At 38.9% G+C, this 17,788-nt stretch overlaps 1 protein-coding gene across 1 annotated transcript in view; it reads left to right on the forward strand.

The window, feature by feature from the left end:
• Positions 1-312: 312 nt before the first annotated feature.
• The window catches only part of LOC140717152 (ADP-ribosylation factor-like protein 8A), a 54,641-nt gene continuing 37,165 nt past the window's right edge, over positions 313-17,788 (forward strand). The window contains exon 1 of the mRNA XM_073030424.1: positions 313-717. Within this exon, the coding sequence (XP_072886525.1) occupies positions 595-717 (123 nt within the window). The 5' untranslated portion in view covers positions 313-594. The remainder of the gene's footprint in view (positions 718-17,788) is intronic.

Consider the following 17,788-nt stretch of genomic DNA (forward strand, 5'->3'; position numbering starts at 1 on the left):
TTATGAAGTAAGGTATCCCAATGGGCTTTTAATGAACATTATCAAACAAAATTGGTTGATAAATTGGTCAAAATCCATTGAGTTGACTGGTCCTCTTGACTTTGTACAATCTGATGCTGAGATATACAGATAGTAGAATAGTTTTCCAAAGGCTTGGTTGAAGGAAAGTAGAGAAGGTATTACAGAGCTCATAGCATTTCCAAATTGTGAATTTATCACTTAAAAACTATTGTGAAAGAAATTTGAGACAAGATGGCATCAGCAGTTGTTTTGCCCTCGTTCTGCACTCCTCCAGGTAGGGGGCGCGCCAGGGATTTGGAGCAGGAATTAGGGCGGTGTGCCTTTCGGATCCTGGGCCTCCAGCTACGTTCACTGTGCCTGCGGAGCAGAAAGGCATTTCTTCTTACTAATTCAAACACCGTTCAGCTGACAGCCGCGCTTCTGGCTAACGTCGAGACTGAGGAGGGGTCCAGCAGCGAAAACAGACGGAGCCCGTGTTTCGAGAGGAGCCCCAAGCCACCCAGCTCGGTGCCGTTAGATAGCGGCTGCTGCTCTGCTCCCCGCCCCTGCCAGTAACAACACACAGCCGGGGTGATGTTGGCCCTTTTCAGTAAGCTGCTGGACTGGTTCAGGTCCCTGTTCTGGAAGGAGGAGATGGAGCTGACACTGGTGGGGTTGCAGTATTCGGGGAAGACGACGTTTGTCAATGTGATAGCGGTAGAGTATCAGCGGTAATACACGGGGGCGAGGGAGGTGTTGGTGCACTCACAGTGCTAAGCGATTTATTATGTTCAAACCATTTCTCATTAGGTTTAGTCTTCTCAGGAGTTAAACGTGTCATGTTTTGGTGTTGACTATGCTTTCATTATTTTATTCTCATTGAAAAAATCGTGTGTCTTCCTTTAGTTTTTTTTAAAATGGTGTTTTTAATAACCACGACCCTTTTGCGCATGATTCTTGCTTTCAGCTTTAATTTCCTGATCTGGTTTCTTAACCCGTTACTGCCCATCGGCACATACAGTATTGCAATATTTCATATGCTTCGTTCCTGTTTTGTGGGTGGGTATAGCAATGCTTGTGTACTAGACTCTTCATCGTTTCTTTAAAAAAAAAAGGGCAACACCGAAAACAACACTATTATTTTTAACGAAGATTTTGAGGGAGTTGGTATATTGTGGACTGTTAACTGTGGTGTGACCTTCATGCACGTCGAATATCTAAGACTGTATTATCCCAAACAACTTTATATGGAGCTTTTACTTAAACGTATGAAGTTTCAATTAAAAATGAAGCCTAGTCCCATGAAATACTATATTTAACAAAACAATTGAGGTAGAAAAACTAGTTGTCAGGGAATGCTGGAACAAATATAGGCAATTTAAATCCTTGAGTGTGCGTTTCTAGCACAGCTATGACCTAATTCCATATTATACATGTATTTGTTCCACATCTCTTGGTTAACAGTATATAGATCTCAGTTAAGAGCAGAGTTTTAAATTTGATTGAGGTAGATCACAAAGACAAGTGGTGTGAGTTAGCTATCATAGATAATAAAGGGAAGGACTGTAAACAAACAATGTCTACAATTTATATAAATTTATGCTGTAGAACTCAGTAAGTCAAGCAGCATTCATGGAGGTGAATAAACAATCAACATTTTGGGTCAGGACCCTTTATCTTGACTCAAAATATCTAAAGTGGTCCAATCACAGCTATCAAGAATTCTTAAAGGGAATACTGATAGAGTGGATTCCAGTTAATTGGGTCATCAGTTAACTTGGGCAGGCACTTATTTGGAACAACTCTTAAAGAAACTAACTGAGAAAATAGCCGGGATCTTTTTTTTATTTGGGACACCATACTGCTTAATTGGGACAGGAGACTTGCCGGACAGTTTTAACTAGTGCAGTCACGTGAACTTGCGTGGCAGTTAGGCAGTACACTGCTTAGAACGAACAGTTTTAAATAGTGTCGGTTGTGTGTGTTTGTGTTCAAAAAGCAGTGATTTTTGTCACTAATGGTTGATGACAAATAAGCAGTAAGAGAACTCAGAATTGGTTGTCCCCACGCTTCAAACATTCAGGCTTGGAGATGCCGGAAACAGCTAGGAGTGAAAATGAAATGATTTCATTATTTTAATAAGTTAATCATCTTGGATGGTAAAATGAAAATGAAGATTTGAAGGATGTAATCGTCTGAAGTATTCTAAGAAGGCAGTCCATTATCTGTACGTAGTGTCTTCACAGATTTTGTTCATTTAATCAATGAAAAGAACACAGCAGATGAATTCCTCCATTGATAACTATTAGGAACTAATACCATTTTTTAAGAACTGTCGAGGGTATTGGTAGTGTATTAATTTGATTTGTACTTCATTTAAGCAGATAAATTGTTACTCAGTTAAACAGTAGTTTTGTCTTTTTACACCTTTAACTATTTCTATGAAATGTCAGCTAGGGTGAAATAGGTGGGTTGCTGGGTGGTGCAGGTTGCAGACAGGAAAGACCAGTCCCATGCTGTATCTTTAAATAAAATTTAAAAAGTGTTCTGGCTTCTTCCTCCGTCCTTTTTCGTCCTGATGAAGGGTCCTGGCCTGAAACGTTGACTATTTAATCCTTTCCAAAGATGCTGTCTGACCTGCTGAGTTCCTTAAGGATTTTGTGTGTCTTGCTCTGGATTTCAGCATCTTGTGTTTAAGAGTATTTTGTTCTGCAATGGTTGGTCGGAACACATTGGGAGCACTCTGAAAAGTATTGCTCTCCTTATTTAGGGAAGGATGTCCACGACATGGCGCCATTAAGTGGCGACTCTTAGTGTGCAGCTCTGATGGGAATCATCAGATATTCCTGATGAAGACTCCTACAGCTGAACTCCACAGTCACGACCATGGGTACTTCAGTAAGAAGCATCATTTTAAGATGTTTAAAAAAATCTATTGATAATCAAACTTGACGAACCTTGGACAGCAAACTTGGGTCATGAGGACAGTTCTCTTTTAAGAAAATGGAAGCCGGTAAGCTGCGCTGATCGACAGGTACGATTGAAATGTAGAGGCCTTAGACTTACAGTACTGGATTATCCTGCTGGTGAATGTAGTCTCTGGGAAATAAAATTGAGGTCCTCAAAGCAAGATAGCTGAACCAGAGGGACATCGGGGAGTTCAGTGAACTCTGCTTTATGAATGTAGCATATATATCCCCATTCTATAACAAAGGAGGGAGATGGTAACTGGTGAGCTGAGGATCAATTAGGTTAACATCAGTAGTAGGAAAAGAGTTGGGATTTATTATTATGAAGTTGGGACAGGTACTTGGAAATGTGGAATGAACTAATTGGGGTATAGTGTTTTTAGATTTCAGAAAGGTCCTGGAAAACATGCCACACAAGAGATTTGTGAAGAAAATTGCAGCACATCAAAATGTGGAAAATACCGTGGATTCCAGTTAATTGGGCCATCAGTTAATTTTGAAATAACTCTTAAAAGAACAAAAACGAATTGAGAAAATAGCCGGCATTCCCTTTGATTCCTGGGATTTGGGACACTATGCCACTTAATTGGGACAGGAGGTTATTGCCGAACAGTTGCTAACCAGCGTCAGTCGTGTATGGCCGTTAGAGACTACACCATGCTTAAAGTGAACAGTTTTTAAATAGCATCAGTTGCCCTGCTAAAGGGTTTCAGACTGAAACATCAACTGTAATTTTCTGCATAGATGCTGTCTGGCCTATTGAGTTCCTCCAGCACTTTGTGCGTGTTGATCGGTCATTTTTGTATTTGTGTTCAAAAAGTAGAGATATATTGTCACTGATAATTGGCAAAAAGTAAGCAGCAAGACAATTCAGAACTCTTTTGCTCACTGTAGTTTCAAGCATTCAGGCTTGGAGATGCCAGAAACAGCTGGTACTGAATATGAAACTATTTTGCTACTTCAAGTTAGGAACTATGAAGTATTTGAAGGTATTGACAATCATGTTGAATGTTACAATGAAAGTGAAGATTTGGGAATGCATTTGTTGAAAGCAGTCCATTATCTGAACTAGGTGTCTGCACTGATTCTGTTCCTCGCATACACTGGATGAATCCTCCGATAACTATCAGGAACGAATATACAGTTTTATTGTACTATAGTAGCATTGGCACTGTTCTAATTTGTTCTGTATTTCATTTAAACACAATTTGTTAATCAGTTAACCAATTATTTGTCCTTTTTTAATACCTTTTTAACTATTTCCATGAAGCTTTGTCTAATTGGGGCAGCCACTTAATTGGGCTAGAATGTACTGGTCCTGATGTGCCCCAATTCACTGGAATTCACTGTACTAGTTTGGACTGAGGATTAATTATTGAGCAGAAGTGGACTAGGAACAAATGGGTTGTTTTTATTTTGGCCTTGATTAGTAGGGAGATTGAGTTCAAAAGTCATGAGGTAATTTTGCAGCTCTATAAAACCTCTAGTTAGTCCACACTTGAAATATTGTGTCTAGTTCAGTTCGCCTCATGAACGGGAGGATAGAAAACTTTAGAGAGGGTGCAGAGGAAATCTACCAGGATGCTGCCTGGATTAAAGAGCATGTCTAGCTGAAGTATGAAGGTAGGTTGAGCGAACTAGGGCTTTTCTGTTTAGAGAAAAGGAGGATTAGAGGTGACTTTATAGAGGTGTAGAAGATAAAAAGAGGCCTAGATCAAGTAGATAGCCAGAGACATTTTCCCAGGGTGGATATGATTAATTTGAGGGGCAGTCATTTTAGGTGATGGGAGAATGTCAGATGTAGGTTTTTTACGCAGGGAGTAGTGAGTGCGTGGATCTCACTGCCGAGGTGTTGGTAAGAGTAGATACATTAGGAACATTTCAGAAACTCATGGAAGATAAAAAAAATGGAGGACAGTTTAGGAGGGAAGAGTTAGATTGATGTTGGAGTAGGTTATAAAGGTCAGCAGAATATGAAAGGAATCTTGCAGTAGAGAAAATGAACTAAGGGCTATCTTCACAAAGCAAGATAAAATCTACAGATACTGGAAATCAAAGTAACACTCAAAATGCTGGAGGAACTCAGCAGGCCAGACAGCTTCCTCCACCATCAATGTTCTCTTCCTACCATGTCACCAGCCTCTGCATCCTCACACAATTCTCCGTAACTTATACCATCTCCCATAGGATCCCACCACCAAGCGCGTCTTTCCCTCTCCATTCCCCCTCCAAATTTCTGCTTTCCACAGCGATCTCTCCCTATGCGATTCCCGTGTTCAATGTCCCTCCCCACTGATCTCCCTCATGGTATTTATCCTTGCAAGCAGAACAAGTGCCACACCTGCCCTTAAACCACCTCCATCACTGCCATTCAGGGCCCCAAATAGTCCTTGTAGGTAGAGTGACACTTCACATATGAGTCTGTTGGGTCATCTACTGTGTCTGGTGCTCCTGGTGTAGCTTTCTGCATATCAGTGACATTACTTTGCCAAGCGCCTATGCTCCGTCTGCCAGAAAAAGCAGAATTTCCTGGATTTCACCCATTTCAGTTCTACTTCCCATTCCCATTCTGACATGTTGGGCGATGGTCTGCTTTTCTGCCACGATGAGGCCACACTCTGGTTTGAGGAGCAGCATCTTGTGTTCCAACCAGATGGCGTACACATTGATTTGTTGAAGTTCTGGTAATTGCTCCCCCCTTCACCATTCCCCATTCCTATTTGCCCCTCTCACCTTATCTCCTTACCTGCCCATCATCTTGTTCTAGTGCTCCTCCCCTTCCCTTACTTCCATCTTCTGTCTTCTATCAGAATCCACATTCTCCAGCTCTTTATCTCCCAGCTCTCTGCTTCACCCATCCCCCAGTTTCACCTATCAACTACTTCCTTGTACTACTCCCCCCCCCCCCCCCACCTTCTTACTCTAACTTCTCATTTCTTTTTTCCAGTCCTGCTAAAGGGTCTCAGCTTGAAATGTCGACTGTTTTCTCTTTTCCATAGATGCTGCTAAGTTTTCTGTGTATTTCTAGGGATTATCTTTGCATTACAGAGAATAGGAAAGTACATCATTTTCAGTATCTTGTAAAGTATACTTTTCAAATATGCTTTATCTGGTTTTAGACAAACAGGCTGGGTAAGAAAAAGGCTGTTTTAACGGGAGCTTCAGGGACGATGTTGTTGAAGCCATCTGGAACTGCAGAAACCTGGTGAATGGAGGACTTTAAAAAAATTGATGGATGAAGTATTGAAAGTAGACTAGCAAGTGAATCGTGAGAGTTTTTTTTCAAGGGCTGGTTATAAGACAAGTAGGGGTGGAAGGGACAAAGGGTGTATGTGGTGAGTTGCAAGGAATGGTTTAGATGGCAATATTTCTGATGTAGGCATGTATGTTTACTCATTGTGACCCTGTGTGAAGGGAAGGGAATGATCATGTACTTGCATTTGGAAAACGGATTACTGAAGCTCAGAATAGTGAGCCCCATATATAAAGCGTGATGAATTGAGATGCAATTTGAACTCAGGGTGAGAAGCCATTTGGTGTAGAGGCAAGGAAGTAAACAGGTGGTGCTGTTGTTCAGCTCAGCAAAGATTTGTAGAGTGAGTTTTTGCTAATACCTGGGATAAGTCCATTTCTGAAGAATATTCCTTTGTCAGAGTGTTAAATTTGAAAATTATTGAATGGAGCAGTTAGGTGAGACGAGCATTGATGGTGGGGGTGTTGTTTGGGAGAGCACTACGTTTGTTATTTAAAATGAACAGCATTAAATTTCTGTGCAAAGGCAACCAACTTAAGTCTGAAAAATAAAAGTAATCAAACTATTACACCATAAGCAAAGAACATAATTGATGATGATTCGGTGTTTTGGGCTGAGACCATGCAGCAGGATTTCTGATTTCTTCTAGGTTTGCAATAATACAATTTAATGTAATGTTCATTCCTAGTATTTGAATTTCTCCTGACACTGATGTATTGATGAGCCTGATAAAGCTTTATATGCATTGCATTCACTCTGTGCTGACATAGTCTCACAGCTTGACGAATCATCAATGGTCCTATCTCACTGGAGTGCCTTTCCATTGCTTTGTCTCTTAACTGAGTTTGCCAGCATTTTATGATTTTCCATTTTTCCGGTCTATCCATTGAATCTGTCTCTTCCTTTTACCCATGCTTGCTTTATTTCTGTTCTCAATGCGTAAAACATTAGAAGTACCATAACTTGGGAATGTTTAGTTGATCAATTAAAACCACACTGAAAGTTAATAAATAATTTCAAAAAGAGAAAAATTGAGCATTTGAAATGACCCAGTTTTAAAATGTTTTCTGTATCCCACATGATAAAATAGTTTTCTTTTCAGATCATTTTTGATTTTCATTTGCTATATTAAGATTAGTGCAGGAGCTGGAAATCTGAAAATGTAAATGGTGGAAACACTTAGCAGGTCAGACAGCATCTGTGGAAAAAGAAGCAGAGCTAAGTTTCAGATTGAAGACTCTTCGTCATCTTCTAGTAAATAACCAGCTGTTTCTTCATTGTTTATAAACTTCAGCATTATATCAACAATAGATAATAAATTAATTTCCCTATTTATTCTTTCTGGGTCCTTATCCCTGTGGTTTTTAACTATCCTTCCTGAATATTCCTTTCAATATCCTTCCCAGAACTTGGTGAGTTTTGGAAAAAAATTCAGCAAATTGCTCTACGATCTCGACAGCCATTTCATTTAAAACTATTGGATGTAGATCCATTAGATCATGTGACTTGACTACCTTTTTATCCCAACAGTTCTTTAATACTTTAGCCACCTTGTTCTGAATTGTTAGAATTTTATTGCCTCCTGTTAACCTTAGGATATTTGCGGTGTTCTCCACCACACAGTCTGGCATCAATTTAATCTAACTACCATTTTTTGTTTCCTGTTATTAGTTCCCCAGACTCACTTTGCAGGAGTGCTACAATTGCTTTTGCCACCATTTTTTATATTTGGTATATTGCTGGAAGCGCTTCCAGTTTGTGTTACCTGTCAGTTTACTATCATAAACAATTTTCTTCCTCCTTATTAGCATTTTGGTTTCTCTTGGAAGATTCCTGAATAATTTTTATTCCTCCAATCTACTACAAACTTTTGCTCCTGTCCTAGATATTTTGCTGCAAAAGATTTATCTTTCTCACTGGATAAATTGCTCATCTTTGCTCATTGCTCATCTACTAACCTTTCCTTTTGTAATATTCTCTGTGTGTTTACTTCAGAGGACTCTTCCTTCATACTTTTGTAACTGTCCAAATTTAAGTTGACTTGGATGGTTTCCCTTCAATCTTATCTGGGCAGTCACTCTCTGTTCCCTGAGGATCATCAGCTACAAGATCCTTTATTAATCCTACATCTGCCGTTAGAATGTATCTAAGGAATCTTGGCAAATTAATGCCAATGCATGAATTATTTCATTAGTGTTTGCTTTTAACACACTAGGATGAATTCCATCAGGATCTGGAGAGTTGAAAGCATATATTGCCAATAATTTGATGTTTCTGAGTTTTTTTCCAGCTACTGATACGTACTTTATTGAATCTAGTTAAAATATATTTGATCCATTTCGAACCAACTCCAAGCATAAAATACATGAGAGAGGGCAGATGCTGTAAATCTGGGGCACCTGGTAAACTCACTAAGTTCCTCCAGCATTTTATGTTGCTCAAAAAAAACCTGAAGTCTATGATGCATCATTCTCCAGATTGCTTATTTCTTACAATGCACAAAGCCGTTCATTTATTCAAGGTCATGCATGTCCATCCAATCTATCCCATTGGTCTCATTTCCTTCTCTTATTTCTCAGTCGTCCTGCATCTTGTTACTTACATATCTACTCTTCTTTAATTATTTTGCCTCTTAATTACGCCACAGAATAATGACATGAGAAGTGATCATGACGTTGACTAGAGAGAGAATCCTGACATTTTGAATTGCATTTGTTTGTCCTTTGGAGAGCCATTTAGTTTTAGAAAGTTTGTGAACCCTGTAGAATTTTCTCTGTATCTGCATAAATATGACCTAAAATGTGATCAAATCTTCATGTGTCCTAAAACTAGATAACGAGAACCCAATTAAATAAAAAACACAATAACCATTATACTTGTTCATGTATTTGTTGAGAAAAATGATCCAGTATTACGTGTATTTGTTGGAAAAAGTATGTGAACCTTTGCTTTCAGTTACTAGTGTGGACCCCCCCCCCCCCCCCCCACCACGTACAGCAAATAACTTCAATCACACATTTCCGGTAACTGTTGATCAGTCCTGGACATCAGCTTGGAGGAATTTTAGGCCATTCTTCCTTACTTGCTAGGCTTCTTTGTATGAGCTGCTTGCTTCAGGTCACTCCACGACGTTTCCATAGGATTAACGTCAGGACTTTGACTTGCCCATTCCAAAACACAAATTTTCTTCTTTTCAAACCATTCTGTTATTGATTTACTCTTGCCTTTCAGATCATTGTCTTGTTGCATTATCAGCAGTTTCAAGTTCCTGGGTGTCAAGTAACCTGGTTCCAACATATCAATGTAGTTATAAAAAAGGGAAGACAGTGGCTATACTTCATTAGGAGTTTGAAGAGATTTGGTATGACAACAAATACACTCAGAAACTTCTATAGATGTACTGTGGAGAGCATTCTGACAGGCTGCATCACTGTCTGGTATGGGGGGGATGGGGTTAATGCACAGGAGTGAAAGAAGCTATGGAGGGTTATAAATCTAGTCAGCTTCATCTTGGGTACTAGCTTACAAAGTACCCAGGACATCTTCAGGGAGCGGTGCCTCAGAAAGGCAGCATCCATTATTAAGGACCTCCAGCATCCAGGGCATGCCCTTTTCTCCAGAAGCCTGAAGGCACACACTCAGCGATTCAGGAACAGCTTCTTCCCCTCAGCCATTTGATTCCTAAATGGACATTGAACCCTTAGACACCACTTCACTTTTTTTAATATACAGTATTTCTGTTTTTTGCATGTTTTTAAAATCTATTCAATATACATATACTCTAATTGATTTACTTATTATTTTATTCATTTTTCTCTTCTATGTTGAACTGCTGCTGCTAAGTTAACAAATTTCACGTCACATGCTGGTGATAATAAATCTGATTCTGAACTTCTATGAAGCTTCAGGTGACAGATCGCCACTCTGACTTTCTCCAGTAAATTTCATGCACATCTGCTCTCACTCCATCCTCCTGCCACCCCACCAGGCATAGGGTTCCCCTTGTCCTCACCTACCATCCCACCAGCCTCCAGGTCCAACATTTAATTCTCCATAACTTTCGCCACCTCCAATGGGATCCCACCACCAAGCACATCTTCCCCCCCCCCCCCACCCACCCCCAGCCTTTTGCTTTCTGCAGGGATCGCTCCCTATGCGACTCCCTTATCCATTCGTCCCCCCATCCCTTCCTACTGATCTCTCTTCCGCTACTTATCCTTGTAAGCAGAACAAGTGCTACACTTCCTCCCTCACCACCATTCAGGGCATCAGACAGTCCTTCCAGGTGAGGTGACACTTCACCTGTGAGCCGGCTGGTGTGACTTACTGCGTCCAGTGTTTCCGGTACGGCCTTCTATAAATTGGTGAGACCCGATACAGACTGTGAGAACATTTTGCTGAACACCTACGCTCTGTCCGCCAGAGAAAGCAGGATCTCCCAGTGGCCACACATTTTAATTCCACGTCCCATTCCCATACTGATATGTCTATCCATGGCCTCCTCTACTGTCAAGATGAAGCCACACTCAGATTGGAGGAACAACACCTTATATTCCGTCTGGGTAGCCTCCAACCTAATGGCATGAACATTGATGCCGTTAATGCCCCTCCTCCCCTTGTTACCCCACCCCTTATTTATTTATTTATTATGTTTTCCCTTTTTTTTTCTCTCTCTGTCCCTCTCATAATCACTCCTTGCCTGCTCTCCATCTCCCTCTGGTGCTCCCCTCCCCCTTTCTTCCTCCCTAGCTCTCCTGTCCCATGATCCTCTCCCTTCTCCGCTGTGTATCCCTTTCGTCAATCAGCTTTTCAGCTCTTAGCTTCATCCCACCCACTCCTGTCTTCTATCATTTTGGATCTCCCCCTTCCCCTCCCACTTTCAAATCTCTTACTATCTCTTCTTTCAGTTAGTCCTGACAAAGGGTCTCGGCCCAAAACATCGACTGTACTTCTGCCTGGCCTGCTGCGTTCCACCAGCATTTTGTGTGTGTTGCTTGAATTTCCAGCATCTGCAGATTTCCTCGTGTTTGCATTCTCCAGTAAAATTGTTGTTCCCTCAATGATTCCAATCTGTCTAGGCCCCAAGGCAGCAAAGAGCCCCAGACCGTGATGCTCCTTCTACCATGCATCACAGTTTGGTATAGATGCGCAGTGACTTTTTCCTCCAGACTTAGCAATGTGCATTTCTGCAAAGTTCAACTTTTGTCTCATCTGTCCACAGAACATTGTTCAAGAAGCTTTGTAGAATATCCAGGTGGTCTTTTTGCAAACTTTATATGATTTTTTTTGGAGAGCAGTTTTCGCCATGGTGTCCTTCCATGAACACCCTTCTTGTTCAGTGTTTTTCCAAGAGTGGACACATGAACAGAAACTTTAGCAAGTTCTAGAGATTTCTGCGGCTGTTACCCTTAGGTTCTTTTTCAATTTCTTCAGCATTGCACATTGTGCTCTTGGATGCCCACTCTGAGGGAGAGTAATAAAAGTACTAAGTTCCCTCCATTTGTAGATAACCCACACCTCCAATCTCATCTCATTGATTAGAACACATGACTCCAAATAGTTTTTGTCGAAGGCATTACCCCAGATGTTCACATACTTTTTCCAACAAATACATGTAATATTGGATCACTTTTCTCAATAAATGTACAAGTATAATGTTTTTGTTTTATTTATTTAATTGGGTCCTCTTTATCCAGTTTTAGGACTTGTGTGAAAATCTGATCACATTTTAGGTCATATTTATGCAGACACTGAGAAAATCCTACAGGGTCCACAAACTTTTGAGCACCACTTTAATTACATAAGTTGATTGAATAGAATATGTGCAATTATCAGCAACTCTTGGTTGGCAACATTGAATTGCAAGTTAGATGGAAAACAACTTGGTTATAAGTAGATAAATTCCTATTTCTCTAACTGTAAGTGTGTGTGTTAAAAAACAAAAAAATATTGGCATGTAAATACAACATTTTTGTTTCTATTTTTAAAAATACTGTTGCCAATGTTATTTCTTTATATATTTGCTCAGTGTCCATTTGCCTTTAGGAACTAGATTGAGATTGCAAAGGACTTCTGTAGCTTGTAAACAAGATATTTTCATTCAATTAAATCCTAACAAAATTTTAATGTTATTCCAGAGTTCAAAGGCAATTTCTCCTCTGTCCTATTTGGGTAACTGTGTTGCCTTCTAGATTGTGTAATATGTCAACAATGTCATTCTGATTTCAGTAAAGAAGGTTCAGAAATGGCTGAGTCCAGTAAATTCCTTAATCCTGGTATATTTATGTTAATGTTAAATATTAACATAGTTTAGATAAGAGATATTTTCAATTCTTCACTAAATGTGTATTCTAATTTGTTTTCTTGTAGTGCTAAATAGTTCAGTTTATGAAATTAAAATAAAGATGGTATGAATTTGACAATACGAGCTCCTACATACAAGAAATTCTCATGAATTTGTGTGACTGTTTTCACTACAAGCTTGCACATGGTTCCTTTTGAATTAGAAATCTTTAGTATGCATCTTTTCTTCCAGTCCTTCACTGATCAGACATTTGGGTTAGTTGCTATCACCTTTGACCATTCCTAATAGTAAGTTGAGTGTCTGCCTATCCAAGGAAAGTACACAGAACCTCTTTCTCTTTATATCCAGCACAATTTTCAACTCTAATCTCAGTCAATGCTAGGCATCAGATAGTTAAAATAATTGATTTTCAACTTGTGCTTTTGAGAAATGGAAAGTTGAGTCACATTGGTAGAAATTTTAAGGCATCAATGGTGTATAAAAACATAATTCCACTTGTGCATGCGTAGATACTGGCTCATGCAAATGTGCCAAACTGGGCTGTTTTTAAAACAAAAACAGATATATTAACAGATATATTGACAGAATTCATTCATACTTTCTCATAATCATGATCAACTTGGAATAATGCAATAACCTTTTTTAAATTTTCTGCAATGAATTGTAAAAAATATTGCTGAGAGTGGCAAGAAACAAATACGGCTTTTTTTCCTTCATCAGTAAACTGTTTAAACAGCATTTTTTTTTAAATGTTGAGGAAATATGTTGTTTCATAAGGGAAGGGAAAAATAGACAGTGGATTCTGGTTAATTGGGTCATCGGTTAATCAGGGTAACCGCTGATTATAAATAATAATTATTTGAGACAACCCTTGCAGAACAAAAACTAATCAAGGAGATAGTTGGGATTCCTGTCATTTATTTAGCACTCTAAGCCACTTAATTGAGATAGGAGACTGTTACCAATGAGTTTAACTAGCGTCAGTCACATTCATTTGTGTGGCTGTTAGACACTAAACCCTGCTTAGAATGAATACTTTAAATATCATCATTTGTTTTTGTTTCTATTCAAATAACAGTGATTTTTATCACTGATAGTTGGCGAGAAATTAGCAGTAAGACAATTCAGAACTCTTGCTCACTGTGGTTTCAAGCATTCAGGCCAGCTGAAAAAAATTACCCTACAAGACCAAATTAGAACATCAGTCATTGTCAGCTGGGAGAGATAACTAAAGTGCCAAATTTGCAAATGCATGTTTGTCACATCAGCGTGATAAACTGCGAGAAAAATGGGTATTACGCAAGGGGCAACGGGACATCCCAAAAATGAAAGCATGAAGTTAAGGATCCTCAATTAATGGTTTCCCATTGTAACTGGGCGAGGTGTATGTGTTAGAGGATCAACGTTTAAAAACCATCAAAGGAGCTTGCTCAGAAGCTGGGTCAGGAAGAATTTAAAAGATGGTTGATTGTCTCAATAGAAATGTAGGTATCACATTTAATTCCAGAAAGCAGTTGCCAAGATAGCGCTGATGCTGTAGTACAGAAACATGGAAATCTACAAAAGCTCCCAGACTTGCTTCATAAAGTTTGTGCAGATTATGTCTACAATGCCAATGAAACAGACTTTTGTTTTAATCGTGCCATGCAAGATGGTTCCCTTTGCTACAAACATACAACACTATCAGCTTCAAAGAAAGCAATGGGTTGCATAAGATGAGCTAGTGACTACACAGGATGCCAAGAAACTTATTGTTGGATTACTCCACTATTTAATGTGGGGAAGGGAGACCATTATCCACACTGATTTTGTTCATTTACGGTCAATTAAACGAACATGGCAGCGTACACTGGATGAATTCCTCCATTGATAACTACTTGGAACTAATACAACTAATACTTTAGTCGTGTTGGTAATGTTCTAATTTGTTACTTAGTTAAACAGTAGTTTATCTTTTTTTCTACCTTTTTAAACTATTCCCATTAAACTTCAGCTAATTGGGCCAGAGCGTACTGGGTCCCAGTGTGTCCCAATTAACCGGAATCCACAATAATTGCTATTCTCTTCTTCATTTTGAGATGAAAAAGCATTGACAGGATATCAGAGGAATATTACTGATCATTGAGTTATGAATACCGGTCACTGAGTATATAATGTGTTAAATAGATTTTAGATACCAATGAAATTAGAAGATGTGAGGATTAGGTGACATTGGATTTGAGACATTGGTGCTTAGATGTTCGTGTATGTTAAGTTGTAACTTGTGTAAATATGTTTATTACTGTTACATGTATTGAAGTACAGTTTTAAAAAAAAACTTCTGCATGCCATCCATAAAGATTTCATCACATAGTATGTAGAATAAAGTGTTACAGAGAAAATGCAGTGCATAAGATGCAAGACCAATAAGAAGTAGATTGAAGGCAGGAGTCCATTTTATTTTATAGGAGGACCATTCAAAATCATAGGTGTTACATGCTTTCAGTCTTTGTATCTTCTGCAAAAGGAGGGAGGGAGGATGACTGAGGTGGTGGGGCTCTTTGATTATGTTGGCAACTTTACTGAGGTACAGAGAAGTAAGACAGTCTATGGAAGTGAGCTGATTTGTGTGAAATGACCATTTTCCCTTTGCCTAACATCTCTGATATTCCTTAATAGATTATGAAGGATTTGATAAGTAGTGGATATCTTTTTAAAGATTTTTTTCTAATAGCATTCCAATTCGATATTCCAAGCCGCAAACCAAATAAACATATTTGAGTGAACTCTCAAGAAAGCCCCTTAACCTCTTTTGTGATAGCTGGATAGTTCAGAAAATAGATCAACTCGAGTGAATTTTGAAGCATTATATTGCTGATTTGGATATTAGCATTGCTAATAATAATAGTCTTTGATGATAATTCAATCGTCTGATCCATCCACTGCTAATAAATTTACAACTTTCATCTGTGATACAAAATGTATTTTATGGATATTTATGCTTTTTTGTTGTTTTACTTTTGAATATGGGACACCCCAGGTTAGGAGCCCCTGACACATTGATACCCTTGTATATTCTCGTAATATTATTAAATTCAGAAGTTTGACATGTTCATTTCTGTAAATGGCAGAATTAGTTTTCTTGCCTCTATTATTTCTTCTTTCTTATTCTTGTATTTTTGATGTCTTTTTATATGCCACGTGAGTACTTTTCCCCCACTTTGTATTTCTGACTTTGTTGACTGAGGCGCGTCTGTAAAAATTGAATCTATTTGTTATCTGGGAATTGCCTGTAATAAAATTTAAACTAGCATTAGTTTGCATCAACCACATCTGTCCATCATATCTACAAATAAAATGTCTGCATTATTTTTTCATAAATAGATGAAGTAATGACACTGTTTTCTCAAATGATGCTTTTATTCTAGAAGTTCTGTATCTTCCATTGGGTTTTCTATTGCAACAAAATCCCTTGTTTGTCATGGCGAGATGCTTCAGTTTGCCTTGCACAGGGAGTGATCAAGATGAACTTAGAGGGTTTAAGCCTGCACTTCACTAGTTCATGGAAATGCTCAGGGACATAGTGAAATTAAGCTATCATTTCCTGACATTCAATAGCATTACTATCACTGAATCCCTCACTATCAATGTCCTGTGGGTTATCATTGACCAGAAACTAACTGCAATAATCATGTACACAACATAGCTATAAGATCTGGTAAGAGACTAGGTATGCAACGATCAGTAACATTCCTCCTGTCTCTCAAAGTGTGTCCACTTTCTACGTGGCCTGTGGCAGGAGTATGATGGATTCTCCACTTGCCCAGATGAGCGCAGCTTAAATAACACTCAGCTTAAATAATACAGGACATAACCAAATCCTACAATATCCACAAGTTAAAAGGCCAAGGACAGCAAAAGCAAGGAGACACTACCACCTGGAATTTGTCTTCCAAACCAAATATCATCCTGATTTGGCATATCATTGTTTTTTTCACCAATGCTTGCACAAAGTCCTCTCTAACAGCATTGTGGCTATAAACTACGTCTTAGGAACACATTAAAACTGCAGTGGTGCGTGAAGGCAGATTGGAATAGGCTATGAAATATTCGCTGGAAGTCTACATCCCTTGATTGAATTTAAAAAATAAGGACATTGGAGAATAAATGGCTTCCTTATCTTTAAGGGCAAATGCCATACTACACTTTACTGTATCTGTGAACAGCATAATTATGGAGTTAAAGTATCCAATACTACTAGCATAAGTAATATTTCATCATTCCACTATTTTCAGTGCAATTTTTTGCTTTGGTTAGTGCAAAGAAAACAAACTTTGTCTTGATCAGAAAATACATTACAAACAGTTTTATTGTATCAGCAAAACATATTAAGATTTTAGGAGTTAATTTTCAAAGGCACTTATTTCCTGATCTGTCATCATTTACACAGTGGTCTTGTCTAAATTGCTTTGGCATTTGAGTATTTATTGTTCAACTAACAGTGGAACTAAATCTTCATGTTGTAATGACAGAACAGGATCTTTCACCTTCAATAACTCAGTATGTTTCCAGTAAGGATGGCCACTAAGCTTGTAGTGTGGCCAAACAATTTAATTCTGATTCCCATTCCCATTCCAACATGTCGGTCATGGCCTCTTGTGTCCCAGGGTGGAGGAGTAACACCTTGTATTATGCCTTGGTAGCCTCCAACCTGATGGTATGAGTAAGGATTTCTCCTTCTGATAGAGTATTTTTTCATGCCCCCACCCCTCTTTTTCCATTCCCCACTCTGGCCTTTTACCTCTTCTCACCTGCCTAGCACTTCCCTCCTGCTCCCCTTTCTCCTATGGTCCACACTCCTCTCCTATCAGATTCCTCCTCCTTCCCCAGCCCTTTATCTTTCCCACTTTCTTGGCTTCACCTATCACCTAGCTTGCACTCCTTCCCCTTCCCACACTTTTTTTTAATCCTGGCGTCTTCTCCTTTCCATTTCAGTCCTGAAGAAGAGTCTAGGCTGGAAACATTGAGAGTTTATTAATTTCCTTGATGCTGCCTGAGCTGTTGTGTTCCTCCAGCATTTTGTGTCTGTTCCTTATACTGTTCCTGTTAATTCAGTGATATCAGTTGACACAAGCGTTCTGATTGTTTTTGATCAATTCATTTCCTCCATGAAATGTTTACCTTTAAAATTCTATATAATCAGTTTTCAGTGATAGACTGATGTATAACCTCATAACGTACATTATATTGCAAATATTTTGATCTTTGCTAATGAAACAAAAT

This window comes from Hemitrygon akajei, chromosome 27 (assembly GCF_048418815.1).
Source record: "Hemitrygon akajei chromosome 27, sHemAka1.3, whole genome shotgun sequence".
NCBI lineage: Eukaryota > Metazoa > Chordata > Chondrichthyes > Myliobatiformes > Dasyatidae > Hemitrygon > Hemitrygon akajei.